This window comes from Nyctibius grandis, chromosome 11 (assembly GCF_013368605.1).
Source record: "Nyctibius grandis isolate bNycGra1 chromosome 11, bNycGra1.pri, whole genome shotgun sequence".
NCBI lineage: Eukaryota > Metazoa > Chordata > Aves > Nyctibiiformes > Nyctibiidae > Nyctibius > Nyctibius grandis.
Window position 1 is genome coordinate 27,195,060 of NC_090668.1, and position 20,016 is coordinate 27,215,075.

Below are 20,016 nucleotides of genomic sequence, written 5' to 3' on the forward strand. Positions count from 1 at the left end.
GGCAGCGGTGCCAACCTGGGAGCACCGTTCCTCCCCTCCTCGCCCTCCAGCCAAGCCGTGTTGCCCTCCGCTCCCCAGAGCTCAGACCTTTTGCTTCTTGTCCGCATCCTTTTCTTCAGGATCCAGCAAGATCCGGAACATCTGCTCCACCTTGGAGTCCGTGCAGGACATGGTCTTCATCTGAGACGGAGCAGAAAGAGCAGCTCAGCCCCCGCCGCCTCTCCCAGCCCACCGCTCCCTCGGGGGGGTCACGGCAGCCCCACGCGCCGCCTCCCCGCTCACCTTCTCGTGCATGCTGCTCCCCAGGTCGCGCAGGGCCTCCTGGAAGGCCTTGTTCTTGGGCTCCAGGCTCACGCAGCGCTGCAGGTCACTGACAGCCTGGTCCAGGCGGCCCAGCTTCTGCAGCGCCTGGCTCCGGCGGAACAGCGCCTTCACGTCCCGCCCGTCGGCTTCAATGGCTGTGGACGAGCGGGGGGTCTGTCGCAAAGCCCCCCCCTGCTCTGTCTGCCCGGACGGGCAGCGCACAGAGGCCGGTCCCCTGCCAGCCACCACTGACCTTTAGATGCATCAGCCTCCGCCTCGGCGTAGTCCTCCTGCAGAGGGAGAGTCGGCGGGTGGGAAGCGCCTGTCGTGCTGCCCGTGCAGGCCACGCTCAGCCCAGCCTGCTGTGGGCACCGGCAGCGCCCGCCGCCTCAGAGAGGAGAGTGGGGAAAGGGCCGTGGGGTTTGGGGGTGGGAATAGGGAGCCAGCCCGGGAGGACATCCCGTCCTTCCCAGAACACAACCCTCGCGGGGTCCCCGAGGAGCCCGAAGGCCCCCCGATGGTTTTCAAGTGCTCCTGGTCTACTCGAGCCTCTGAAGCTCCGTGTGTTCCCCCCTGCCTCACAGACAGCTCCACGGACAGTTCCAGACACCGTGACTGCCCGGGGAACAGCCCCGGAGCACACGTGCAGCCTCGGCACGGGTGGGAGCGCCCTGCCCAGGCCCCGACAGCCCAGCAGGGACCGGGGGCAGCACGGGGTGGCAGGCAGGGCCAGGGGAGGGGGCGAGCGGAGGAAACACCCGACAGCGGCCTGCCCAGGGACCAACCGGGGACCGACCGGAGCCCGACAGCACCCTGCCCGGGGACCGACCCGGCCTCCCAGCGCAGGCGCGCAGCCAGCAAGGGGGGAGCGGACGGGGCAGGCCGGGGCAGGCCGGGGCAGGCCGGGCCGGTTGCCGCGGGGCCCCTCCCGCCCGCTCTCACCAGTTTGAGGTGGCAGGCGGCCCGGTTGCGGTGCAGCACGGCTCGCTCCGGCCCAGCGTCGCAGAGGCTCAGCGCCTGCGTGTAGGCGGCCAGGGCCGCGCCGTGGTCCCCCGCCTGGAAGAGCGCGTTGCCCCGCTCCCGCAGCTGCCGCGCCGTCACCTGCCGACGGGCACCGGCTGGCACGGGGGGCGCCGGGCACGGCCCTGACCGTGTCACGGGCGGCCGCGCCCCGGGGATGGGACCGGGACCGGAACCGGGACCGGCCCCTGGGACAGGACCCCGGGCCCGCCGTCACATCGGGCCGGGCCTGCCCTCCCATCCGCGACCTCCCCAGCCCCAGCAGCGCCCGGTAGCCCCCGGCCGCCCACGGCCCGGTCGCCCCCTGCCCCACCAGTCCCCGGCCGCCCCCTGCCCGCCCCCGGCCCGGCAGCCCCCGGCAGCCCCCCGCCCATCCCCGTCCCCGGCCGGCGCCCACTCACCGCCGCCGCCATCCCGCCGCTGTCACCGCCGATCGCCCGGGGAACCCGGACGCCGCCGCCCGTGTCACGTGCCGGGGGCGGTGGCGGAAGGGGCGGGGCGGGCGGGAGCCCACAGCGCCCCCCCGCGGCCCGGCGGTGCCGGCGCCGGCCACGTGCGACCTCGTGCGTGTGACCTCTCGTGTGCGACCCCCCGTGTCCCCCCCCGGTGTCCCCCCCCCGGGCAGGGACCCCCCCCCCCCCGCACCCCCCGCCCCGCCCGCAGCCCCCCTCAGCAGCCCCGGCCGGTGGCTGCCGGGCCGGGGGCGCCGTGGGGCGGGCGGGAGCGGGGCTGGGGCCCCCCCGGGGGCAGGCGGCGGCCGAGGCAGCAGCGCCGGGTCCAGTAGAAGTGGAAGAGGTCGACGGCCATGAGGAGGAGGACGAGGAGCCCGTAGAGCCCCACGAAGGGCAGGGCCAGGGGGTTCCTGGGGGGGGGAGCACCTCAGGAGGGGGCGGCCACGGCCCCCCCGGCACAACGGCCCCCCTGCGCCAGCGAGGGCCCAGGGTGACACCGCACGCTGGCAGCCACAGAAGCCCCCCGTGCCGTGCGGGGGTCCGGAGCCCCTGCAGCCCCCCCCACCTCCCAGCCCCGAGCACCGCGGCCGGGCTGCCCCGCTCACCGGAGGAGGCCCGGGCCGGCCAGGCTGGAGAGGTTCACCCCGCCGAGGGCCTCCGCGGCCAGCTGGGAGCAGCAGGACTTGAGGGCGCGCGGGCCGGGCCGGCAGCAGTAGCGGTGGCCGGGCGGGTCGGTGAGCCGCGGGCAGTAGAAGCCGGGGTGGTAGCGGCCGTCGGGGCCCGCGTAGCCCTCGCAGAGGTGCAGGGTCTGCGCCGAGCCTGGGGTGAGGAGCGGGCGCTGGGCGAGCGCCGGGGCTCAGCCCCCGCTCTGGGGTGCCGCAAAGCCCCTGCGGTGTGGTGAGGTGCCGGCAGCCGGGGAGGTGCCGGCGGCACAGGCTGCCGGCTGCGGGGAGGTGGCCCTCGCAGGGACCTCACGGAGCCTTCCCCAGCCCCAGCATGGAGAGGGCGGGCTGGGCTGGGAGCACCCCGGCCCTGTGGGGTGGCCCTGGCACCGTGTGTGCTGTGACCTCCAGCACTCCCCTCGCCCCGGCAAGGGCAAACTCGGGTGAGGAGCATGACGGCGGCAGAGGGGAGGGGAAAGCCCCCAGGACAGCCCCAATCTCCCCCTGCTGAACCCCCTCCCCGTTCCCCACCACCCCGCAGGGACAGCACTTCTCACCCCACAGACCTGCTGCAGTGGGACCAGCTGGTGACCTGGGCCACCATCCCCAGCACAGACCCCCCCAGCCGCCATCGGGGCCGTTGGGGAGCAGCCCACAAGGGATGAGGACTCAGCGGGGATGGGGAGGACGGGTTCAGGGAGCAGGAGGAGCGGGAGTGGGGCTGTACCTGTCCCGAGGAGGCCGGGGCACAGAGCCGTGGCAAGGAGCAGCCGGAGCAGGAGCCCGCCCAGCATCTTCCCGGCCGACCCTGGGCAGAGGCAGCTCTGGCTCCGGCGGAGGCAGAAACCGCAGCCCCTCCTGCTCCCGCCTCCGTTGCGGCCCATCGAGAGCCACTCGGAGCCATTAGAGCCTCCTGCACCGGCTGCGGCTCCGCAGGGACCGGGGGAGCATCGCTAATGAGCTGCTCGGGGCGAGTGTGGGACGGCCGGCGCCTTCCCCACCCCGCAGCGGGGTACCGGCCGCCGGGTCCGCGGGCCCCGGTTGGGCACCTTGGCCCGTCTGGGGACCCTGGCGCTGGGGCGTGGGGCGAGCACCTGGCCCTGGGGCAGGCCGGCTGTACCGCAGCCCCTCGGCAGCCCAGCCCCGGCGGCAGCGGGCCCTGTGCCTGCAGCCTGGCCCCCCGCCAGCCATGCCATTAGCCAGGCTCCGGTAGAGCCGCCGGTGGCACAGTGTGCCAGTGCCAGGCTGCGGCCACCTGCTCCCTGGCACAGCCCCGCAGCGTGCCTGCACCCTGAGCCGGGGGTCCTGCCCCACACCAGGACTGGGGTCCTGCCCCACGCCAGGCTGGCCCCGTGAGGGTCTGAGCTGCCAGGGCCGTTCCGTGCCGGCTCCATGTGCTCTGCCCGTTCCCGGGGCCGAGCCCAAGGGCTGCGTGGAGGCTGTGCGGGAATCGAGGCAGAGCTCCGCCAGCACCCCCTCCCTGCGGCCCCCTCCGCGGTAACGAGCCCCGGGGGGCCCGGGAGCGCGGCAGCCCCTGCGGTCCCCACAGCAACCGGGAGGATACTCCTGGTGACGCGGCTCCAGCAGCCCCAGCGGCACCGCGGGCTCCTCGGGGGCCAGAGCGTGGCCACCGGCTGAGGGCTTCGCACCGCTGCCTCGGCAGCTCGGGGCAGCTGGGCACAGCCGGCAGCACCCACAGCAGTGCCCCACGGCAGCACCCACGGCAGGGCCCCATGGCAGCAGCCCACGGCCCTGGGCACAGGAGCAGGGTCCGGCTCCCCCCACAGCCGCAGGCATTGTAGCCCGGGGAGCGGCCGGCCCCCCCAGCCCACAGCGCCAAGCCTGCCTGCCCCCCGCCCCGGGGTGCTGCCCCATGCCCCCCGCAGCACCGCTCCCGCTCCCCCATCAGTGCCAGAACCACAAACCAGACACAGGCCCTTGGAAACAGCCTCCTGTTCCCCACAAGCCCCCCGAGCTCAGTCTCTGCCGCAGCACCGCCCCGGCGCTGCCCCGACCCCCGGCCTCTGGCAGCCCCTGTGCTGCCCCATGGGGCGGGGGGAGCCCCGGCGCCAGCACGGGCCCCTGCCTCACCACAGCGGGGTGGGCACGCGCCCGGGCAGCTGTGCGGGCGCAGCGGGGCAGCGGTAGAGCCCAGCCCGCTGCCCCCGCAGCCACGCTCTGCCCGGAGCAGTGCCCGGCCCGTGCCCTCTACGCCCGGGCAGCGTCCGGCAGCGCCCGCACAGCCCCGCCGCAGCAGTTCACCCCTGAAATCTATCCGAGAATGCAGGACTAATAAATTAGAAGGCAGCAGCCTCTGCAAGTCCGGCCCCTCCTGCCCAGCGCCCGCGGGCCTGCCAGCCCAGTCCCCGGGCCGTGCTGGTGCCGCTGGGCCAGCGCCCGCTCCCGCGCTGCCCGCGCTGCTCCTCTCCCGCTCCGGCAGACGCTACCCCAGGCGGACGCGGAACGTGGCGATTTCCATGGGGTCCAGGCGGACGTCGGTGCTGTTGGAGGCCGTGCCCAGCGGGTACATCAGCGTCAGCGAGGTGGGCTGCAGGGAGCCCAGCTCCAGCCCCTGGAACAGGCTGCCCAGGGCCAGCTGGGGAGAGAGGAGGGAGAAGGGGGGTCCTGGGTGAGTGGGACGCGGGGCCTGGCAGCGCCGCACCACGCACAGGGCACCCCACACATGCTGTGCCAGCAGCCAGCTCTCAGGGCCCCATGGCACCGCGCTGACCCAGCCCCGGCGCTGCCCTCCCTCGCTGGGGGCCGCAGGGCTCGTGCGAGGCTCAGACCCGCTCCAGGAGAAACCAGCATCCCCCAGCGCTGCCCGGGCGAGGGGCAGAGCGGGGCTGCGTGCTGCGCCACGGGACTCAGCCAGCCCCCGGCTCGGGGATGCTGGTGCTGGGGGACCCGGGTGCCCCTTGGCAGGAGTGCGGGAGGCAGGCCGGGCGCCAGACGTGCCAGGGGCCCCAGCCTGGCTCCGACCCAGCGGCGGGTGGAGGTGGCAGCCGGGTCCTACCTTGCCCTGGCTGGTGGTGCAGTTAAAGCCCAGGTTCTTGGCCTCCAGGCTGCAGTCGAAGCCTTTGCGGTGCAGGATGAGGGCTGCCTCGGCCGAGGGCAGCGAGTCGTCCTGCCGGGGAGCCAGGGGTGAGGTGCAGTGCTGGGGACCACGCGTGCTAGACCCCCCGGGCACGGCTGCCCCTGGCCACAGCTCACCTCTGCCTGCAGCGTCCGCAGGTTGAGAATGTGGAAGTCACAGGGGAGGGCGGTGGAAAGGGGCACGAAGGAGCGCAGCGCTGCTGGGGCCAGCTTCTCCCGGGCCACGGGCATGACCAGGGCCTCGGCGTTCAGGTGCATGGAGGTGACGTGGCTCAGCAGGGAGGGGAAGCTGACGGGGCGGCCGTCCTGCACCTGCCAAAGAGCATGGGGTCAGCCCACAGGACCCCCTGCTCCTCGCGACCTCTCCAGCAGCACTCCGAGAACAGGCACCTGCCAGCACAGGGCACCCAGAGCTGCCCCCCTGGCACGACCCCCCTCCCCAGCGCCCAAACAGGGAGGGCGGCTGCTGGCCGGGCAGCCTGCAGGGACCCAGGCTAGTGATGGTCAGAGCACTGGCCCGCTACGGCGCCCAGCTAGGCTAGTGGCTAGCAGCTAGTGCACGAGACAGGGAGCGACAGCGGGGCCGGGCTGGCCGTTACCTCGGGGCTGCCAGTCCCGGCGCCGGGGAAGCCCAAGGCTTTAAACACGGAGGCCAGTTTGGAAAAGAAGCCGGAGCTCTGAATGGGTGACGCGGCGCACGCATAGAGAGCAGCGAGGGGACGGGACGAGAACAGCGTGATTACGAGGGCGGCACATCTCCGCGGGGACGGACCCCGCTCCGCAGGCCCACCCTCCCCACACGCCCCTGTCCCCGTGCCATGGCCGGGAGGGCCGCGGGGCAGCAGCGGAGGGGACCCTGCACCCAGTCCCACGCGGTTTCTGCAGACGCCTCCGTCCCAGGGCAGGGCTGGGCTCCCCGGGCGAGCGGTCCCGCGCCTGACCCCCTGCCACGCACCTTGTTGGCAGTGGCGCGGCGCTCCAGGAGGAGCCGGAACCGGTTGCAGGTCCGCTTGTTGTCCTTCAGCCCCTGGCCCAGGCCCCGGTTGTCGTCCTGCATGAGGCGCCGGTCCAGGATCACCTCCAGCTGGCCTGCAAAGAGCGGGTCCCCGCGCCCCGGGGTTTGCCAGGAGCCAGCCGCCCCACACGGGAATGCTCCCACAGGACTGGGGGCAGCTGGGGGGCCCCTGAGGCAGCAGGACCGGGGCACCCCACGCCCAGCCCGCAGCACCCCCGCCCAGGGCAGCCCCCCGAGGCAGAACCCCAGGGGGGCTGGCTCACCACTGCCGAGGCTGGAGACCCCCAGGGCCTGGGCTGTGTGCAGCGTCAGGCGGCTCTGCGCGTCCTGGATGTAGGCCATGGTGGGCATGGGGTAGAAGTTGGCCTGCAGCGGCAGCTTCCGCTGGTACCTGCGGGGCTGGATCTGCCAAAGGACAGAGCTCAGGGGCTGGAGGTGGCCCCCGCGGTGCCCGGTGGCAGGGCACTGTCCCCCTGTGGGCAGCTGCTGCGTACCTGGAAGCCATTGAGGTCGGTGAAGAAGGTGTCGTCGCTCTCGATGTCGGTGCTGAAGCGCAGGGCCAGCTCCTTGTTGACGTGGTCACGGATGTCCACCAGGCAGGACACGTCCAGGGACAGGCCCTCCACCCCTGCGGGTGGGCAGTGAGGGGCTGGGCCCCACAGGGAGCATCACCCGGCACCCCCGGGCCAGCGACCTCCCCGGCACGGCCCCACGCCATCTCACCTGGCACGTTGTAAAGCCGCACCACGGTCTGGACGTGCTGGTAGTAGCTGGCGACCTCTGAGAAGAGGGGTCCCTCCGTCACCCGCACTACCGGGGGGTCCTTGGGGGCATAGGGCTGTGGGGGAAGGAGGGCTGCGCTGAGGCTGCCGCTGCGGGGCTGGCAGCCATGGCACGGCTGCCAGCTGGCCCTCAGAGGCCGCCCTGTACCTTGGCCTCGCCGTCGGGCAGGAAGAGGTAGGCTCCGCTCTTGTCCTTGGAGGTCCTGGTGCCATAGACGAGGAACTCGCTGCTCACCCTCTGCTCCCGCTCCTCCCCGGCCCTGCGGATGCTCTGCGGGGCGGCGCGGCCGTGAGCACCCCCCGCCCGAGGCACCCCCGCGGCCCCCTCCCCTCCCTCGCCCCCGCGCTCGCCTGCAGCAGGCCCGAGCGTCCCGAGAAGCAGGCCCGCAGGTGCTGGTTCTCCAGGCAGAAGTCCTCGGCGGCGGCGGGGAAGACGTGCAGGGGTACGGCCTCCTGCCGGCGCCCGGGCGGGTCCCGGCCGTGCAGGTAGAGGCGCACGGAGGCCTTGAGCGCAGCGTGGCCCTCCAAGGACTTGTGCAGCCGCAGCACCCGCAGCCCCAGCGCGGGCAGGCGGGCCAGGACCGACACCTGCGGGCGGCGCGGGGCCCTGAGCCGGCCCCTCTGCGGGAGGGCGGCCGGCGTGGGGACCTGCTGGCCGCCAGCTGGGCAAAGACCCCGGCTCGGCGCTTCTGGGGAGGGACGGGCACGGGGGCCTGGGGGGTCATGAGCAGCGAGAGCATGTGGTGGGATGGGGGGCACTTGGCGCAGAGGAGGGCTCACGGGCTGTCCCGGAGCGGCGTGCGAGGACGGGAGGGCGGCACGCAGGAGCTGTGCCAGCTGAGGAACGGGGCAGGGGCAGCGGGGTGCCCCGTACCTGGTAGACGTCGGGCACCGTGTCTGTGGCAGAGGCCCAGCGTGCGCTGAGCTGGGCGGGCAGGGGCTGCCCCTCCTCGGAGAGCACCCGCGCGTGCGGGGAGTCCACCAGCACCGGCACCACGCTGAGCCGCTCCTGCTCCAGCGGGTTGAACACCACCAGGAACCTGCGGGGTGGGACACGCAGCGATGGCCACCCCAGCCCTGCACCCCCCACGGGTCCTGCGCGCCCACCCGCTGCCCCACAGAGCCCCGGGTACCCCCTTACCACCCTGCCAGCCCCACAGTGAGGCAGGCAGCCCGTACCGGGGTGAGGCGTCCAGCTTGACCACGGTTCTCTCCGGGAGGGAGTCCTGGCTGGGGCGCGTCTCATCCTGGGGAGAGGAGCAGGCAGAGCTGGGGAGCGCCCACCACCCCTGCCAGCGGGGCCCGGGGACACAGGCACAGGCTGGGGCTCTTTCCTGGCACCCCCCAGCGCGGAGCGGGCAGGGCTGTGCTCCCTGGGGGCGCGGGGACAGCATCCCAGTGTGGCCCAGCGTGCCGGGAGCCGTGCTGCTCACCGTGACGAGGAAGGGCGCAGCGGGGTCGTGGCGGTAGGCGTCCTTGTCCCCCAGGACAAGGTAATGCGCAGCGTTGATGATGACGTGCTTGAGGTTCGTGAGGGAGTGGAGCAGCCTGGGGCACAGGCAGGGTGAGCCACCCCGCACCAGCCCCCCGTCCTGTCCCAGCATCCCCCCAACACCCTCCTCTCAGGAGAGGGGCCCCACAGGATCCCCACACCCAACCCCGCGCTCACCCACCCCCCAGGGCTGCACCCCGGCCCCCCCGCACGCACCGGACTCCATAGTCCACCACCACGGCCTCCTTGGCGGTGCCGGTGATGGCGTCGTGGTGCTGGAAGAGGCCCAGGTTGCGGCGGGCGTTGCTCAGCAGGGCGTAGTCGGAGCGCGGGTACCTGCTGTCGGCGCCGGCGCGGCGGGCGTGGGCGAGCGCCAGGCTGTACAGGATCTCTGCCTCCCTGCACAGGGACAGGGTCACCCAGGGTCCCCACCTCCAGCAGCCAGCCCAGCCCTCCACGCAGAGGGGTCTGCCCTCGGGGGGGGGGCAGCCGCTGCCCTGGGGCTGGGTGAGGGGCTGGGGCCACCCCCAGCGTGTCGGTGGCTGGGCACAGACCGGGGCTCCCGCCTGTGCCCCCCGCACGCACCCCCCGCCCCGGGGCCCAGCGTCCCCTCACCGGAGGTGGGCCTCCAGCACCCGGTCCAGGCTCTTGTAGAAGGGCCGGGAGGTGTAGTAGCCCGTCCAGTAGTGATCCTCCCGGTCCGCGTAGGAGAAGAAATCCCCGCTGAGCACCGGGAACCCGGGCGGCCTCATCCCCGGCACGATGCCCGCCTTCTTGTACAGGGCGTCGAAGTAGTCGGAGAGCGTCCCGAACTGCGCCTGCGTGAGGCCACGGGCACCCTGAGCGCGGCGGGGGGCTCCCACCGCCCCTCCCGGCACTGCCCACCCCCCCGCGTGGCCTCCCCACACCCCCCCGGCCCCCCGCACGTGCCTGGACGTGGAGGCTGGGCTGGGAGTTGAGGAAGTCGAAGATGCGCTGGTAGTTGAGGAACTGGGCGTCCCACTCCTGCGGCTTGTCGTAGCGGAAGTCGTCTCCCAGCGGCACCAGCAGCACCTTGCTGCGGTACAGCTTGGACTTCTTGCGGTACTGGTCGAGCAGCAGCTGGGCCCTGCCGTGGGGGGCCGGGGCGTGAGGCCGGCTGGCGCGGGCAGGGCACGGGGCTCGGAGCCGCCCGCCCCGGCAGCACTCACCGCTCCGCCACGTTGGCGTCGGTGATGGCGCGGGGGGGCACCTTCCAGGGGCAGTTGATGCGGCCGCCCGGCAGGCGCTTGAAGTCAAACTGGCAGCAGATCTTGGGGTCTGGCCCACAGGTGTGGGGCACGTCATAGCTGTAGAAGGGCATCATGTGGCAGAAGATGTCGGTGCTGGCGTCCGGGTCTGCGGGACCAAGGACAGGTGAGCACCAGCGATGGCTCTCCCTTGGCATCCCCGAGCAGGGGGACACAGAGGCACGTGGGTGCGGGGACAGCGGCTGGGGCAGAGCAGACCTGGCACCCAGGCTCACCCGCTCGGAGCCCAGAGAGCACAGCAGCCTCCCCCGGCGCGCCGGGGCGGGTGGGGGGTCAGCCCAGGGCTACCCGCTGGGCCAACCGATGGCAAGCCACACTGGAACGCGGCCGGTAGCTGCCCCCTGCTGCCACCCGCCGTGGCCACCTCCCAGGAGCCCCTCACCCCACGTCTGTCTCCACATGAACTCCAGGTTCTGGGTGGCAGCGAAGTGCTTCTTGATGGCGTAGTGCACGCGCTGGATGAGCATGGCCGTCAGGTTGGAGCGCTTCAGCAGGTAGGGCATGGTGGAGCTGTGCCCGAAGGGGTCGACGGCCCAGCCCGAGCGGGGCGTCACGCCTGGGGGCACAGGGACCCGTCAGCCCCGCGCCGGGCCTGGCAGCACCTCCCGTGAGCGGGCTCCTGCCGGGGAGCGGGGTGCTGGCACCCTGCCCCTCCTGCCCGGCATCCCGCCCAGCTCTCACCGATGTTCTTCTCCAGCCACTGGTGCCCCTCGATCAGCTGGTCGATCATGGCAAAGTAGTGGGAATTGGCCTCGTCGGGCATCACCCAGCCACCCGTCACCATCTCCAGCTGCCCGTTGCCAACCAGCCTGCAAGGGGGACATGTGAGATGTGGTCAGCTCCGGGCAGAGCCCTGTGGCCAGCCACGTGTCCACAGCACAGCCTCCCCCCGTCTCGGAGCCACCCAGGTCCCACCCGCAGCCTCTGCACCTGCTGCCCCCAGCCCCTCAGGCCCCCGCTGCAGAGCCCCGGTGCTGGCAGCACCCTGCCTCCCACTCCACGCTGCTGCGGGTTTGATGTCTCGTGGCACCGAGAGGTTGCTGGTAGTGCCAGGGCACCCCACGGTGAGCAGCGCGGAGCCCATGGGTGCTGCAGCCTTCGTCTCCACAGGGCCCTTCCCTCGCGCACCCCGCGCTCACAGCCTCGGGGCAGCGGGGCCAGGCCCTACCTCCGCACCGCAGCCCGCTTCTGGGCGCTGATGTTGTCCCACCACTTGGAAAAGAAGGAGATCTCGGACCAGATGAAGCGCCGGCGCGGGTCCTCCTGCATCTTGAGCACCATGCTGTTGAGGATGTGCTGCGTCTGGTCGTAGTAGTACTTGTCGAAGGTCTTGATCCAGCCTGCCAGCACACGAGGGGGTCACGGCGCGGGGCCCAGCCCTTCCCCGCCAGCAGCGTGGAGCGGCAGGGGCTGCGCTCGCCCTCCCCTCCCCTGCCCACCTTTGCCCGCTGCTCACCCGGGTCGTTGTGGGAGTGCGGCACCACAAACACCTGCAGGGGCTCCGCGTCCCACTCCCCGGGCTCGTAGGTGATATCGAAGCCCTGCTTCCACACGCCGCCGTCCTGGTTCTCAAAGGGCAGCAGGGAATACACGGCCAGCATCTGCCGGGTGGGAGAGGACTCAGGGGGTGGACACGGGACCGAGAGACCCCCAGGAGAGCAGGGCCAGGACCCCACGGACGCCCGGCTACGGACCCCCTCGCGCTAGCAGAGATGGGCCCTGAGCTGCTGGGCCTGAAGCCAGCCCCTCACCTGCAGGTCTGGGCTCTGGCCCTTGCCCCCCAGGGCAAACTGGCAGTCCTGCGGGGAGACGGAGAGGAAGCTCGGGCGGCTCTCGGGGGGCAGCACCCAGGAGCCGTTGGGCGTGTGGTGGGGCAGCGCTGGCTGCCCCTCCGCGTGGGCCGTCAGCTCCAGCACCGAGTCCTTGATGTGGCTGATGATCTCGTGGTTCTCCTCCAGCAGCTGCTCCAGCTGCTCGATGCGGTTCTGCAGCACCGAGATCTGGCTCTGGGGACACAGACGCCGCGGTGAGAGCCTCCGGTGTCCCCGGCCCCCGCGGGCACCAACAGCAGCAGGGAACGAGCCCTGGCCCAGGCAACCGAACGGCCTTAGGCCGTGCCGGCTGGACCCACTAGCCCTGGCCCACTTGCCCGCTCACCCTGGGGAAGTTGCCCCCGCTCTGGTGGCGCGTGGGGTCGTGCTGCACCCGGTCCAGCATCAGGTAGAGGGAGAAGACGGCGACGCAGAAGATGGCAGCTCCGCACACCGTCACCTGCTTCTTCAGCTTCATCCCGGAGCGCAGGGACGGGCCTGCGGCGGGGCAGAGCGGTGCCGCTGCCCTGAGCCCGGCCGCGGGGCCGCGGAGGGGCCGGGCGCGGGGGCAGGACGGGGGCCGGGAGCCACGGGACGGGACCGGACGGTGCCTCCTGCCCTCGCCCGGCTGAGCCCTGCCGGGGGCCCGGGGTCGGTGCCCCCTTCCCTGCCCACCCCCTGCCCCGCCGCCCCTCACTGCGACCCCCCTCCTCCTGCTCGGCCCCCCCGCGTCCTACTTCGCTTAATCCGGGGCCGGGTATTTACAGCCCGGGCTGGAGCTGCGGGGCCCGGGGGGACTCGGGGATGGGGCCGGGAGCGGCCGGAGCTGGGGCCGGGGCCGGGGCCGGAGCAGGCCGCGGCGGCCCCACCGAGCCGGGCAGCCCGGGGCCTCCGCGCCGCGGCCCGGGCCGGGGAGGGAGCGGAGCGGAGCGGAGCGGTCCGGGGAGGGGAGGGCCGGGAGGGTCGGGGAGGGCCGGGCCGTGGCCGCCCACCGCGGGAGGGCTCCGGGGCCGGGGCCGCAGCCGCCCCGCTCTTACCCTGGGCGGCTCCGCGGCCCGTCCCGGCTCCTCACATCGCCCGCCCCGGGCCCGCCGGCTGCCGCGGCCGGGATGGGCCAGGCCCCGCCCGCCGGCCCCGGGCCCGGCCCCGGCCCCGCCGGTCCCCGCCCCGCCGGGAGGCGGCTCCGCCCGCGGGGGCGGGACCGACCGGCCGGGACCCCCCGGGGCTCAGCAGAGCCCGCCGGAGCGCCGGGACCGACCCGGCCGGGGCCCCCATAGCCCCGGGGATAGACCCGGACACCCCCCATCCCCGGGGCCGGGTCGGGGGGCCGGTGCACCACCGCGGTGCACCATCCCGGTGTGCCCTGTCCTGGTGCGCCCTGTCCCGGTGCGCCCTGTCCCGGTATTCCCTGTCCCGGTGCACCATCCCGGTGTGCTGTCCCGGTGCGCTGTCCCGGTGCAGCGCAGGCGCGTGGCCCCGCTGGCTCCCACGGGGTCCGTGCCCCCCCCAGCCCCACAGCCGTGGTGCTGCACAGCTCGTGTGTTTATTGCACAGGACGAGCCCGGTGCCGCGTGCCCGGGGCGTGCGGGAGCCCTTGCCCTGGGCCCTGCCCGAGGACGGGCGCTGCCGGCGGGGTGGATCCGGGGCGCACGGTGCTGTCCTGAGCGGGGCCAGCGGGGCCACTCGCCCTCACCGGTGCCTCTTGCGGATGGCGGTGAGGTCCTGGTGGACGGTGCTGAAGCTGGGCCGCTTGCGGGGGTCGTACTCCCAGCACCGCTGCATCAGCCGGTACACGTCCTCGGGGCACTGCTCGGGGGGGTCCAGCCGCACGCCTGGGGGGCGGCAGGGATGGGGACATGGCAGCCCGGGCCACCGGCCCCTCGCCCCCACAGCCCCGTCCCGTGGGTATGGCTCCACGGCGGACCCACAGTGCTGGGCCCACGGCCCCGCTGTGGCCCTCAGCAGCCGGACCCTGGCCACGTCCCTTACCCTGCTCCACTGCCTCTCGCGTCTGCTGGTTGCTGAGGTTGGCGTAGGGGACGGCGCCCAGGCTGAAGGCTTCCCACAGCAGGATCCCGAAGCTCCAGACATCGCTCTCGGAGCTGTATCGGCCTGGGGACGTGGGGCGGGACAGACGCTGGAGGCTGGGGACACCCACGGCACCGGTGCCCCGGCTGTGCCAGCGCCCACGAGGGCTGGGGTGCCCCGGGTCTCTCCGCCTCCCTCCCCGAACGAGGTGATTGGGAGCAGGACGGGGTGTGCCCCAGACTCCTGGCTCCCAGCCGGGCCATGCCCAGCTCCATCCTGTACCATAGTTGAGTGCTTCAGGTGCAGTCCACTTGACAGGGATCTGCTTCATCCCCCCCGTGGCGGCGTAGATGCCATCCTCCTCCTCCCGCGACATCCCAAAGTCGCTGATCTTCAGGGTGTTCTTCTCTGTCACCAGGCAGTTGCGAGCGGCCAGGTCCCTGGGACAGCCCAGAGCCGTCAGCCGCACACCCGGCCGTCCCCAGGGCCCCCGCCTGGCACGGGACAGGGAGCAGCGAGGGCTCGGGGCTCGCCCTGCCCGGCCCGGCCCCGCCGCAGCCCACCTGTGGATGCAGTGCTTGCTCTCCAGGTACTCCATGCCGGCGGCTGCGTTCTCCGTCATCTTGATCAGCTCCTTCACGCGCAGGTGGGGCCCCTCGCTGCGCAGGAAGCTCAGGAAGTCCCCCCCTGCACCCAGGAGTGCGGAGCTGGCACGGGCTGCCCTGGCACGGCTGGGGGGGGCACAGGATGGGGCCGCGGGACGGGACCACTCACCCTGCACCAGCTCCATGACGATGTAAATGGGCTGTTTCTGGGTGCAGACACCGATGAGCCGGACGATGTTGGGGTGGTTGTACTGCTTGAGGATCCTGTGGGGACAGGGAAGGGCACCGTGAGCGCGTGGGGGTCCAGCTGCCCCGGGCACGGGCCACCTCCGTGTCATCCCCAGCCAGCACGGGACACAGCCCTCGGCACGAGGATGCTGCAGCCCCGGCGGGGTTTGAAGAGCCCCAAGTCCCGAGGATGGACAGACGGAAGGGACAAGTGTGACAGCCATACAGACCTGGCTTCCTGCAGGAACTTGGCCTTGAGGTCGGGTGGGAGGGTTTCCCGGCAGGATTTCACTGCCACGGGGGTGTTGTCGGCACGCAGGCGCCCGCTGAACACCTCCCCAAAGTTACCCTGCCGAGAGACGCAGCGGCGCTGGCCCAGCTTGCCACGGCGTGGCCCGAGGCACGCCCTGCCCTCCCGCGGACCCCACAGAGGCAGGGACCAGGGCACCCCACTCACCCGGCCAATGCGCTCCCCCAGCAGCACGTCCTCGTGGTTGAGCACCCATTTGTCCTGCAGCGAGCAGACACCGAAGGCGGTGAGCCATCCCCCAGCCCCACATCCCCCCTGCAGCTCCCTCTCAGGCAGCCCTGGAGGGGGGTCCCCAGCCCCCAAGGCCCCCCCAGGGCTGAATCACCACGTCTGGCTGCAGAAGGGTGCGTGGGGCTGCCAGCCCAGCTGTGGGCAGGAGCAGGGGCCGGGCAGGGCTGCCCCAATTACAGGGGACTCATCCCCCTCCCCAGTGCTTGCCGTCACCTTGGGCACAGCCCTGGCCAGGACGATGCCGCTCTTCCGCGTGATGGGCTGCTGGCTCTGAAGGAGGTGCTCGACGAGCAGCGGGATGGTGGGGAAGCCGTCGCCCTCCAGCCGGTACATGTTCTGTAGGGGGAGAGGCGGAGGGGCTTTCCCACACGCACATGTGGGTGCACTCACGAGGGCTGGGGTGTGCACACCCGCACACGGCACAGGATGGCCCGTGCAAGGATGGGTGCACACAACGCGTCCCGTGCGCTCACACCAGTGGCCCCGTGGCTGCAGAGCCGGGGGCCGTGCCCGGGTAGGGACCCCCGCCCGCCTGCGCAGGGCCCCCCAGCCATCCCCCCCTGCCTGTGCCCACTCACATCGGCAGCCTGGATGATGAAGTGCCGGGGCTGCCCGTCCCACAGCACGCTGAGCACGTACTCCTGCTTGCCCTGGCTCTCCCGCACCAGGAAGTCCCCGCTGCGGCTCAGCAGCTCCTGCACCTCCGAGCGCGGGATGGCCCCGTGGTACCAGACCTGCTGGCACAGCGGCTTCTGCACCTCCGGGATCAGGGGCACGGGGGGCGGCAGCTGGGTGGAGACGGGGGTGAGCCCAGCGTGCCCCTGCGTCGCGCCAGGGGTGGCTGGAAGCTGTGCCCGGGGCAGGGTGCAGCAGGCGGGGGGGGGCAGAGGCTGGAGGGGCTGGAGCAGGGAGTGGGGGGCTGTGGGGCTGGAGAGGAGAGGACAGGGGGTGCTGGGGGGGTCGGGGGGCTCAGCAAGGCAGCTGAGCGGGAGGGCAGGGCAGCAGGAGGTGTCCGGGGACTCACCGAGAACTTGGGGCTGAAGATGCCCGAGATGTGGTTCTTGAGGGTCTCCAGCGCGGTGGGTCCGCTCCGCTCCTGCTCCTGGGGAGGCGTGAGCTGGGGGCTGGCCGGGGGCGACGTGGGCCCGGCGTCCCCCAGCCCGGTGTCCCCCAGCCAGGTGTCCCCCAGCCCGGTGGGGCAGGACTCACCGCGGAGGACACCGACTGCCGGTCCTCCGGCAGCGGCAGGGCGGGCAGGGGCTCCCCGGTGTCCAGCTCCGCCAGCGTCTCGGCCAGCAGGTCCCGCTGCGCCTGCAGCTTGTCCCGGGCGCAGAGGCAGCCCTCGAGCTGCTGCTGTGCCTCCTGCAGCCCCTGCCGCCTCCCCAGCACGTGCACCCTGCGGACGGGACCGGGGATGAGCCCGCGCCGCCCCGGCCCGAGCCCCCCGCCCGCCGCTCCTCACCGCTCCCCGGGGCTCCGGCCCTGCTCCTCGCCCCGGATCTCCGCCTGCAGCTCCCGCACCCGCTGCTCCCGGCTGCTCACGGCCTCCGCGGCGGCCGCCAGCTCCTCCTCGACCGACGTCAGGCTGCGGGGACACGGGGCCGGCTGGCGCTGAGCTGGGTGCCGGCAGCAGCGGCCCCCGCCCGCGGCCCGGCCCCGCTCACGAGTGCTGGACGCTCTCGACGGTCAGCTCGTTCAGCTGCAGCTTGCCCGGCGCCAGGCCCTCCGTCTCCTCCAGCAGGCTCTCGTCGAAGGACACGGCTGGTGGCACCTCAGAGCTGTACCTGCGGGCACAGCGCGGCTCTGCCTCCTGCCCGCCCCGTGCCGAGGGGCTGCGCCCGCGCGGGGCCGTACCTGTGGCTCTGGACGAAGCCGCTGTACTCGGTGGCCGGGTCGATGGCCTGGATGGCGCCGGCGATCTCCTGGTGCACGGCCAGCACGTCCTCCTGCACCAGGCTGCTGATGCTGTAGTACTCCTGGAGGATCTCCTTCCTGCGGGGACGCGGGCGCTGGGGGCTGCCGGGCTCCGGTGCCCCCCGGCCCAGGGCCCCTGTGGCCCGGTGCCACCACACCTGCCCCAGCACTGCTGCCCGCGCCAGCCGGTGCCCACATGGTGCAGGGCACTGCAGCATCGCTGTGATGGCCACAGGCAATGGGGCAGGGAAGGTGCCAGTGGCCGGCGGGGCCCTGGCACGAGGTGGGAGCCCCGTTGGCTCTCGGGGACCCCAGGGGCAGGCAGGGCTCTTACAGGACCAGGACCATCTCCTGCTGCAGGCTGTAGAGGGACTGGTGGAGGCTGGGCAGCGCCCGCTGGTAGTGGTGCTGGTGGTGGAGCGCAGCCGCCTGCACGGCCAGCACGTACTGGTTGTGCAGGGCGTAGAGCTTCCAGAGGCTGCGCACGTACTTCTCCTTCGCCTTGTCCCGCTCCTTGTCTGCGGGGAGAGGCCGTGGAAAAACCCCCCCAGCGCTGCCGTTCAGCCCCCCGAGCAACCAGCTAGGGGCACGGGCACCAGGCAGGGCTGCGGCAGGGGCGGGGGGGTGACGGGGCTGGGAGGGGGTCCCGGGGCAGGCAGGGGGCCGGGGCGGTCACACCACACCTCCTCGTGCACAGGGACGCTCCCGACCCACAGCGCGGTGTCCCAGGGCCCGTAACCACAGGGATTTTGCCCGGCTGCCCAGGGGCCAGGCTGGGCTCTCCCCACAACGCCCGCCCCCAGAGCCCCCACCCAGTCCAGGCTGCGCAGGGGGTCCCGCAGGGCGCGGGGTGCTCCGGCCATCCCTGACCCCCCTGGGGCTGAGGGGACACCGTGGGGCCGGGGCCGGGCACCTTTGCTGGCCTCCTGGTACTTGCGCTTGGCCTGGGCGCTGTCCCGCGCCAGGCTGCGGTACTGCGCCTTCAGCTTCTCCATCTCCTGCTGCGTGGTCTGGGGTGGGCACACGCCGTCAGGGGAGTGGGACCAGGCTGAGCCCCCCCGCTCCCCCCCCCCCAGGCACCCCGTACCCGGGCGTGCTCCTGGCTGAGCTGCTGCCACCGCTCGCTGAAGGCCTTGCGGAGCTGCTGCTTGTCGCGGATGAGGAGGCTGAGCTTGGCCAGCGGCCCCGCCGCCAGCTCCTCCGCGTGCCGCCGCAGGATCTGGCTCAGCGTCTCCGTCCGGCTGGCCAGCACCCACCAGGACTGCGGGGACGGGGCGTCAGGGACGGCCGCCCCCCGGCACGGCACCGGGCTCCGCGGGGCGCATCCCTACCTCCCCGATCTGGCCGCCGTGCTGGGGCTGCCCGGGGCCCTCCTGCTTCTCCAGCTGGGAGAACATGTGGTGCAGCATCCCCGCGTACTCCCGGTCGCTCTTGGCGCGCTGCGACATCCACTTCTTCATCAGCTCCAGCAGCCGCAGCTCGCCGTCCTGCAGCCGCAGCAGCGCGCTGTGCCCCTGCGCGCACCACAGCTCCGGCCCGAAGCCCATGGTGCCGCCGTCCCGCGCCGGAGGAGGCTGCGGGGCCGTGGGAGAGCCTGAGCCGCGGCTGCCGCCCCGCGCCCCGCGCCGCCCTCGCCACCCCGCACCAGCCCGCCCCATCGCCCCTCACCGGGATGTGGTGCCCGGCCGCCCGCCCCCCCTGCCCCTCGCCATCTGCCTTGCAAAGCGCATTCAAAGCAGCCGGGAGGGCTGAGCGTGGGGACGGTGCCGGGGAGGAGGAAGTGTGGGGTCAAAACCAGCGGCGTCGCCTCTGCGGTGTCCCCAGGGCTGCTCCCCGCGGGCAGCACAGCCGTGCCCCCCGCCCCAGCCAGGGCTCCGGCCCCGTTCAGCCCAGGTCACCCCGTGCCCACGGCAGGGGCAGCCGGGCACGCCGGGATCAGGGCGCTCCCGGGGCCAGGGCACGGGTGGGAAGCTGGCAAGAGGGGGACGGGGCGCCGAGCCCCAGAGGAAGGTGCCGAGCCTGGACGCGTCCCTGCACTCAGGACTCTGGCATGGCCGTTGGGAGCCAGACTGGTCCCGGTGGCAGTCACAGGGTGCCCTCCCAGCTGGAGGAGGAGGGTGTTGGGGCACGGCTCTGCGCAGGGCAGGCCGTCCCCTGGCACAGCCCTCGACCCCGCAGGGGGCCGGGCCCAAGACCCCCCAGCCCCACAAAGGGGTCCCCTGTCCCTGCCAACGCCCCGCTGGGGTGCAGCCCCCTCCAACCTGCGTGTGCCGTGGGGTCCCTGCTGTCGGCTGCCGCTGGCGTCCTCCCGGGGCCGGGGCCGGCGCAGTGTGGACCTGGTGCAGCTCCGGCTCCTGGGGAGGAACAGGAAACCCGGTGCTGACCATAGAGCCATTGCGAGATTTCCTGCGCTTCCTCCCCTCCCTGCCAGTCCCCGCGCTCGGGGCCAACGCCAGCGCATGGGCCCGCCATAGCTGGGCAGCCCCCAGCCCCTCCGGCCCCTCGCACCGGGGCCCGGTGCCGGCAGGATCCGGCCCCGCAGGAGCCCAGGGCTCTCCTCGCCCCGGCTGTCATCCACCACCCCGAACTCGGCCCCGGCCCCGCAGGGGTTTCACCCAGCAAAGCCCCTTCAGCCGTGCCCGGTCCTGCCCGTTCCCCAGCCCCTCTCCGCGCCCCGGCTTCCCCGAGTGGCTGCAGGACCTGGGAGGGTGCCCAGGGGGTCCCCACGGCTCTGAGCAGCCCCACTGAAGGGGGGACCACCCCATCACCACCCCCGAG

At 73.2% G+C, this 20,016-nt stretch overlaps 4 protein-coding genes across 7 annotated transcripts in view; all 4 read right to left on the reverse strand.

Annotated features, from left to right (window-relative positions):
• UNC45A (unc-45 myosin chaperone A) overlaps nt 1-1,791 on the reverse strand; it is a 7,850-nt gene extending 6,059 nt beyond the window's left edge. The window contains exons 1-5 of one of the 3 annotated variants that reach the window (XM_068409960.1): nt 1,725-1,791; nt 1,246-1,404; nt 557-593; nt 283-458; nt 88-180 (exon numbers count right to left, since the gene is read on the reverse strand). In XM_068409960.1, coding sequence (XP_068266061.1) covers nt 88-180; nt 283-458; nt 557-593; nt 1,246-1,404; nt 1,725-1,736 — 477 coding nt within the window. In that variant the 5' untranslated portion in view covers nt 1,737-1,791. The remainder of the gene's footprint in view (nt 1-87; nt 181-282; nt 459-556; nt 594-1,245; nt 1,405-1,724) is intronic. The other 2 variants (XM_068409961.1, XM_068409962.1) reach the window with 2 other exon arrangements.
• A 201-nt stretch (nt 1,792-1,992) lies between these two features.
• Nucleotides 1,993-3,321, reverse strand: LOC137668391 (protein shisa-like-1). The gene is made up of 3 exons (XM_068409835.1): nt 3,165-3,321; nt 2,381-2,594; nt 1,993-2,185 (listed from the first exon to the last, which is right to left on the reverse strand). The coding sequence occupies exons 1-3, from the start codon at nt 3,319-3,321 to the stop codon at nt 1,993-1,995; spliced, it is 564 nt and encodes a 187-aa protein (XP_068265936.1).
• Nucleotides 3,322-4,756: 1,435 nt separating this feature from the next.
• On the reverse strand, nt 4,757-13,048 carry MAN2A2 (mannosidase alpha class 2A member 2). 2 transcript variants are annotated; one of them, XM_068410521.1, is made up of 24 exons: nt 12,960-13,048; nt 12,269-12,420; nt 12,028-12,117; nt 11,863-11,910; nt 11,568-11,712; nt 11,280-11,451; nt 10,793-10,920; nt 10,494-10,667; nt 10,013-10,199; nt 9,753-9,930; nt 9,438-9,640; nt 9,039-9,221; nt 8,764-8,878; nt 8,510-8,577; nt 8,205-8,370; nt 7,682-7,918; nt 7,479-7,601; nt 7,272-7,386; nt 7,043-7,176; nt 6,812-6,953; nt 6,489-6,622; nt 5,651-5,845; nt 5,454-5,564; nt 4,757-5,033 (listed from the first exon to the last, which is right to left on the reverse strand). In XM_068410521.1, the coding sequence occupies exons 2-24, from the start codon at nt 12,398-12,400 to the stop codon at nt 4,881-4,883; spliced, it is 3,333 nt and encodes a 1,110-aa protein (XP_068266622.1). In that variant the 5' UTR covers nt 12,401-12,420; nt 12,960-13,048; the 3' UTR covers nt 4,757-4,880. The 2 variants fall into 2 exon arrangements, with proteins under 2 accessions (XP_068266622.1, XP_068266621.1); XM_068410520.1 differs by having other exon boundaries at nt 11,863-12,117.
• Nucleotides 13,049-13,446: 398 nt separating this feature from the next.
• Nucleotides 13,447-19,608, reverse strand: FES (FES proto-oncogene, tyrosine kinase). The gene is made up of 19 exons (XM_068410903.1): nt 19,500-19,608; nt 18,570-18,812; nt 18,326-18,499; nt 18,152-18,248; nt 17,573-17,756; nt 17,179-17,316; nt 16,989-17,108; nt 16,787-16,909; nt 16,534-16,720; nt 16,349-16,426; nt 15,903-16,112; nt 15,538-15,660; nt 15,241-15,294; nt 15,014-15,132; nt 14,725-14,819; nt 14,514-14,637; nt 14,233-14,390; nt 13,912-14,034; nt 13,447-13,754 (listed from the first exon to the last, which is right to left on the reverse strand). Exons 2-19 carry the CDS (start codon nt 18,783-18,785, stop codon nt 13,612-13,614), a joined length of 2,466 nt encoding a protein of 821 aa, XP_068267004.1. The 5' UTR covers nt 18,786-18,812; nt 19,500-19,608; the 3' UTR covers nt 13,447-13,611.
• Between the last annotated feature and the right edge of the window lie 408 nt (nt 19,609-20,016).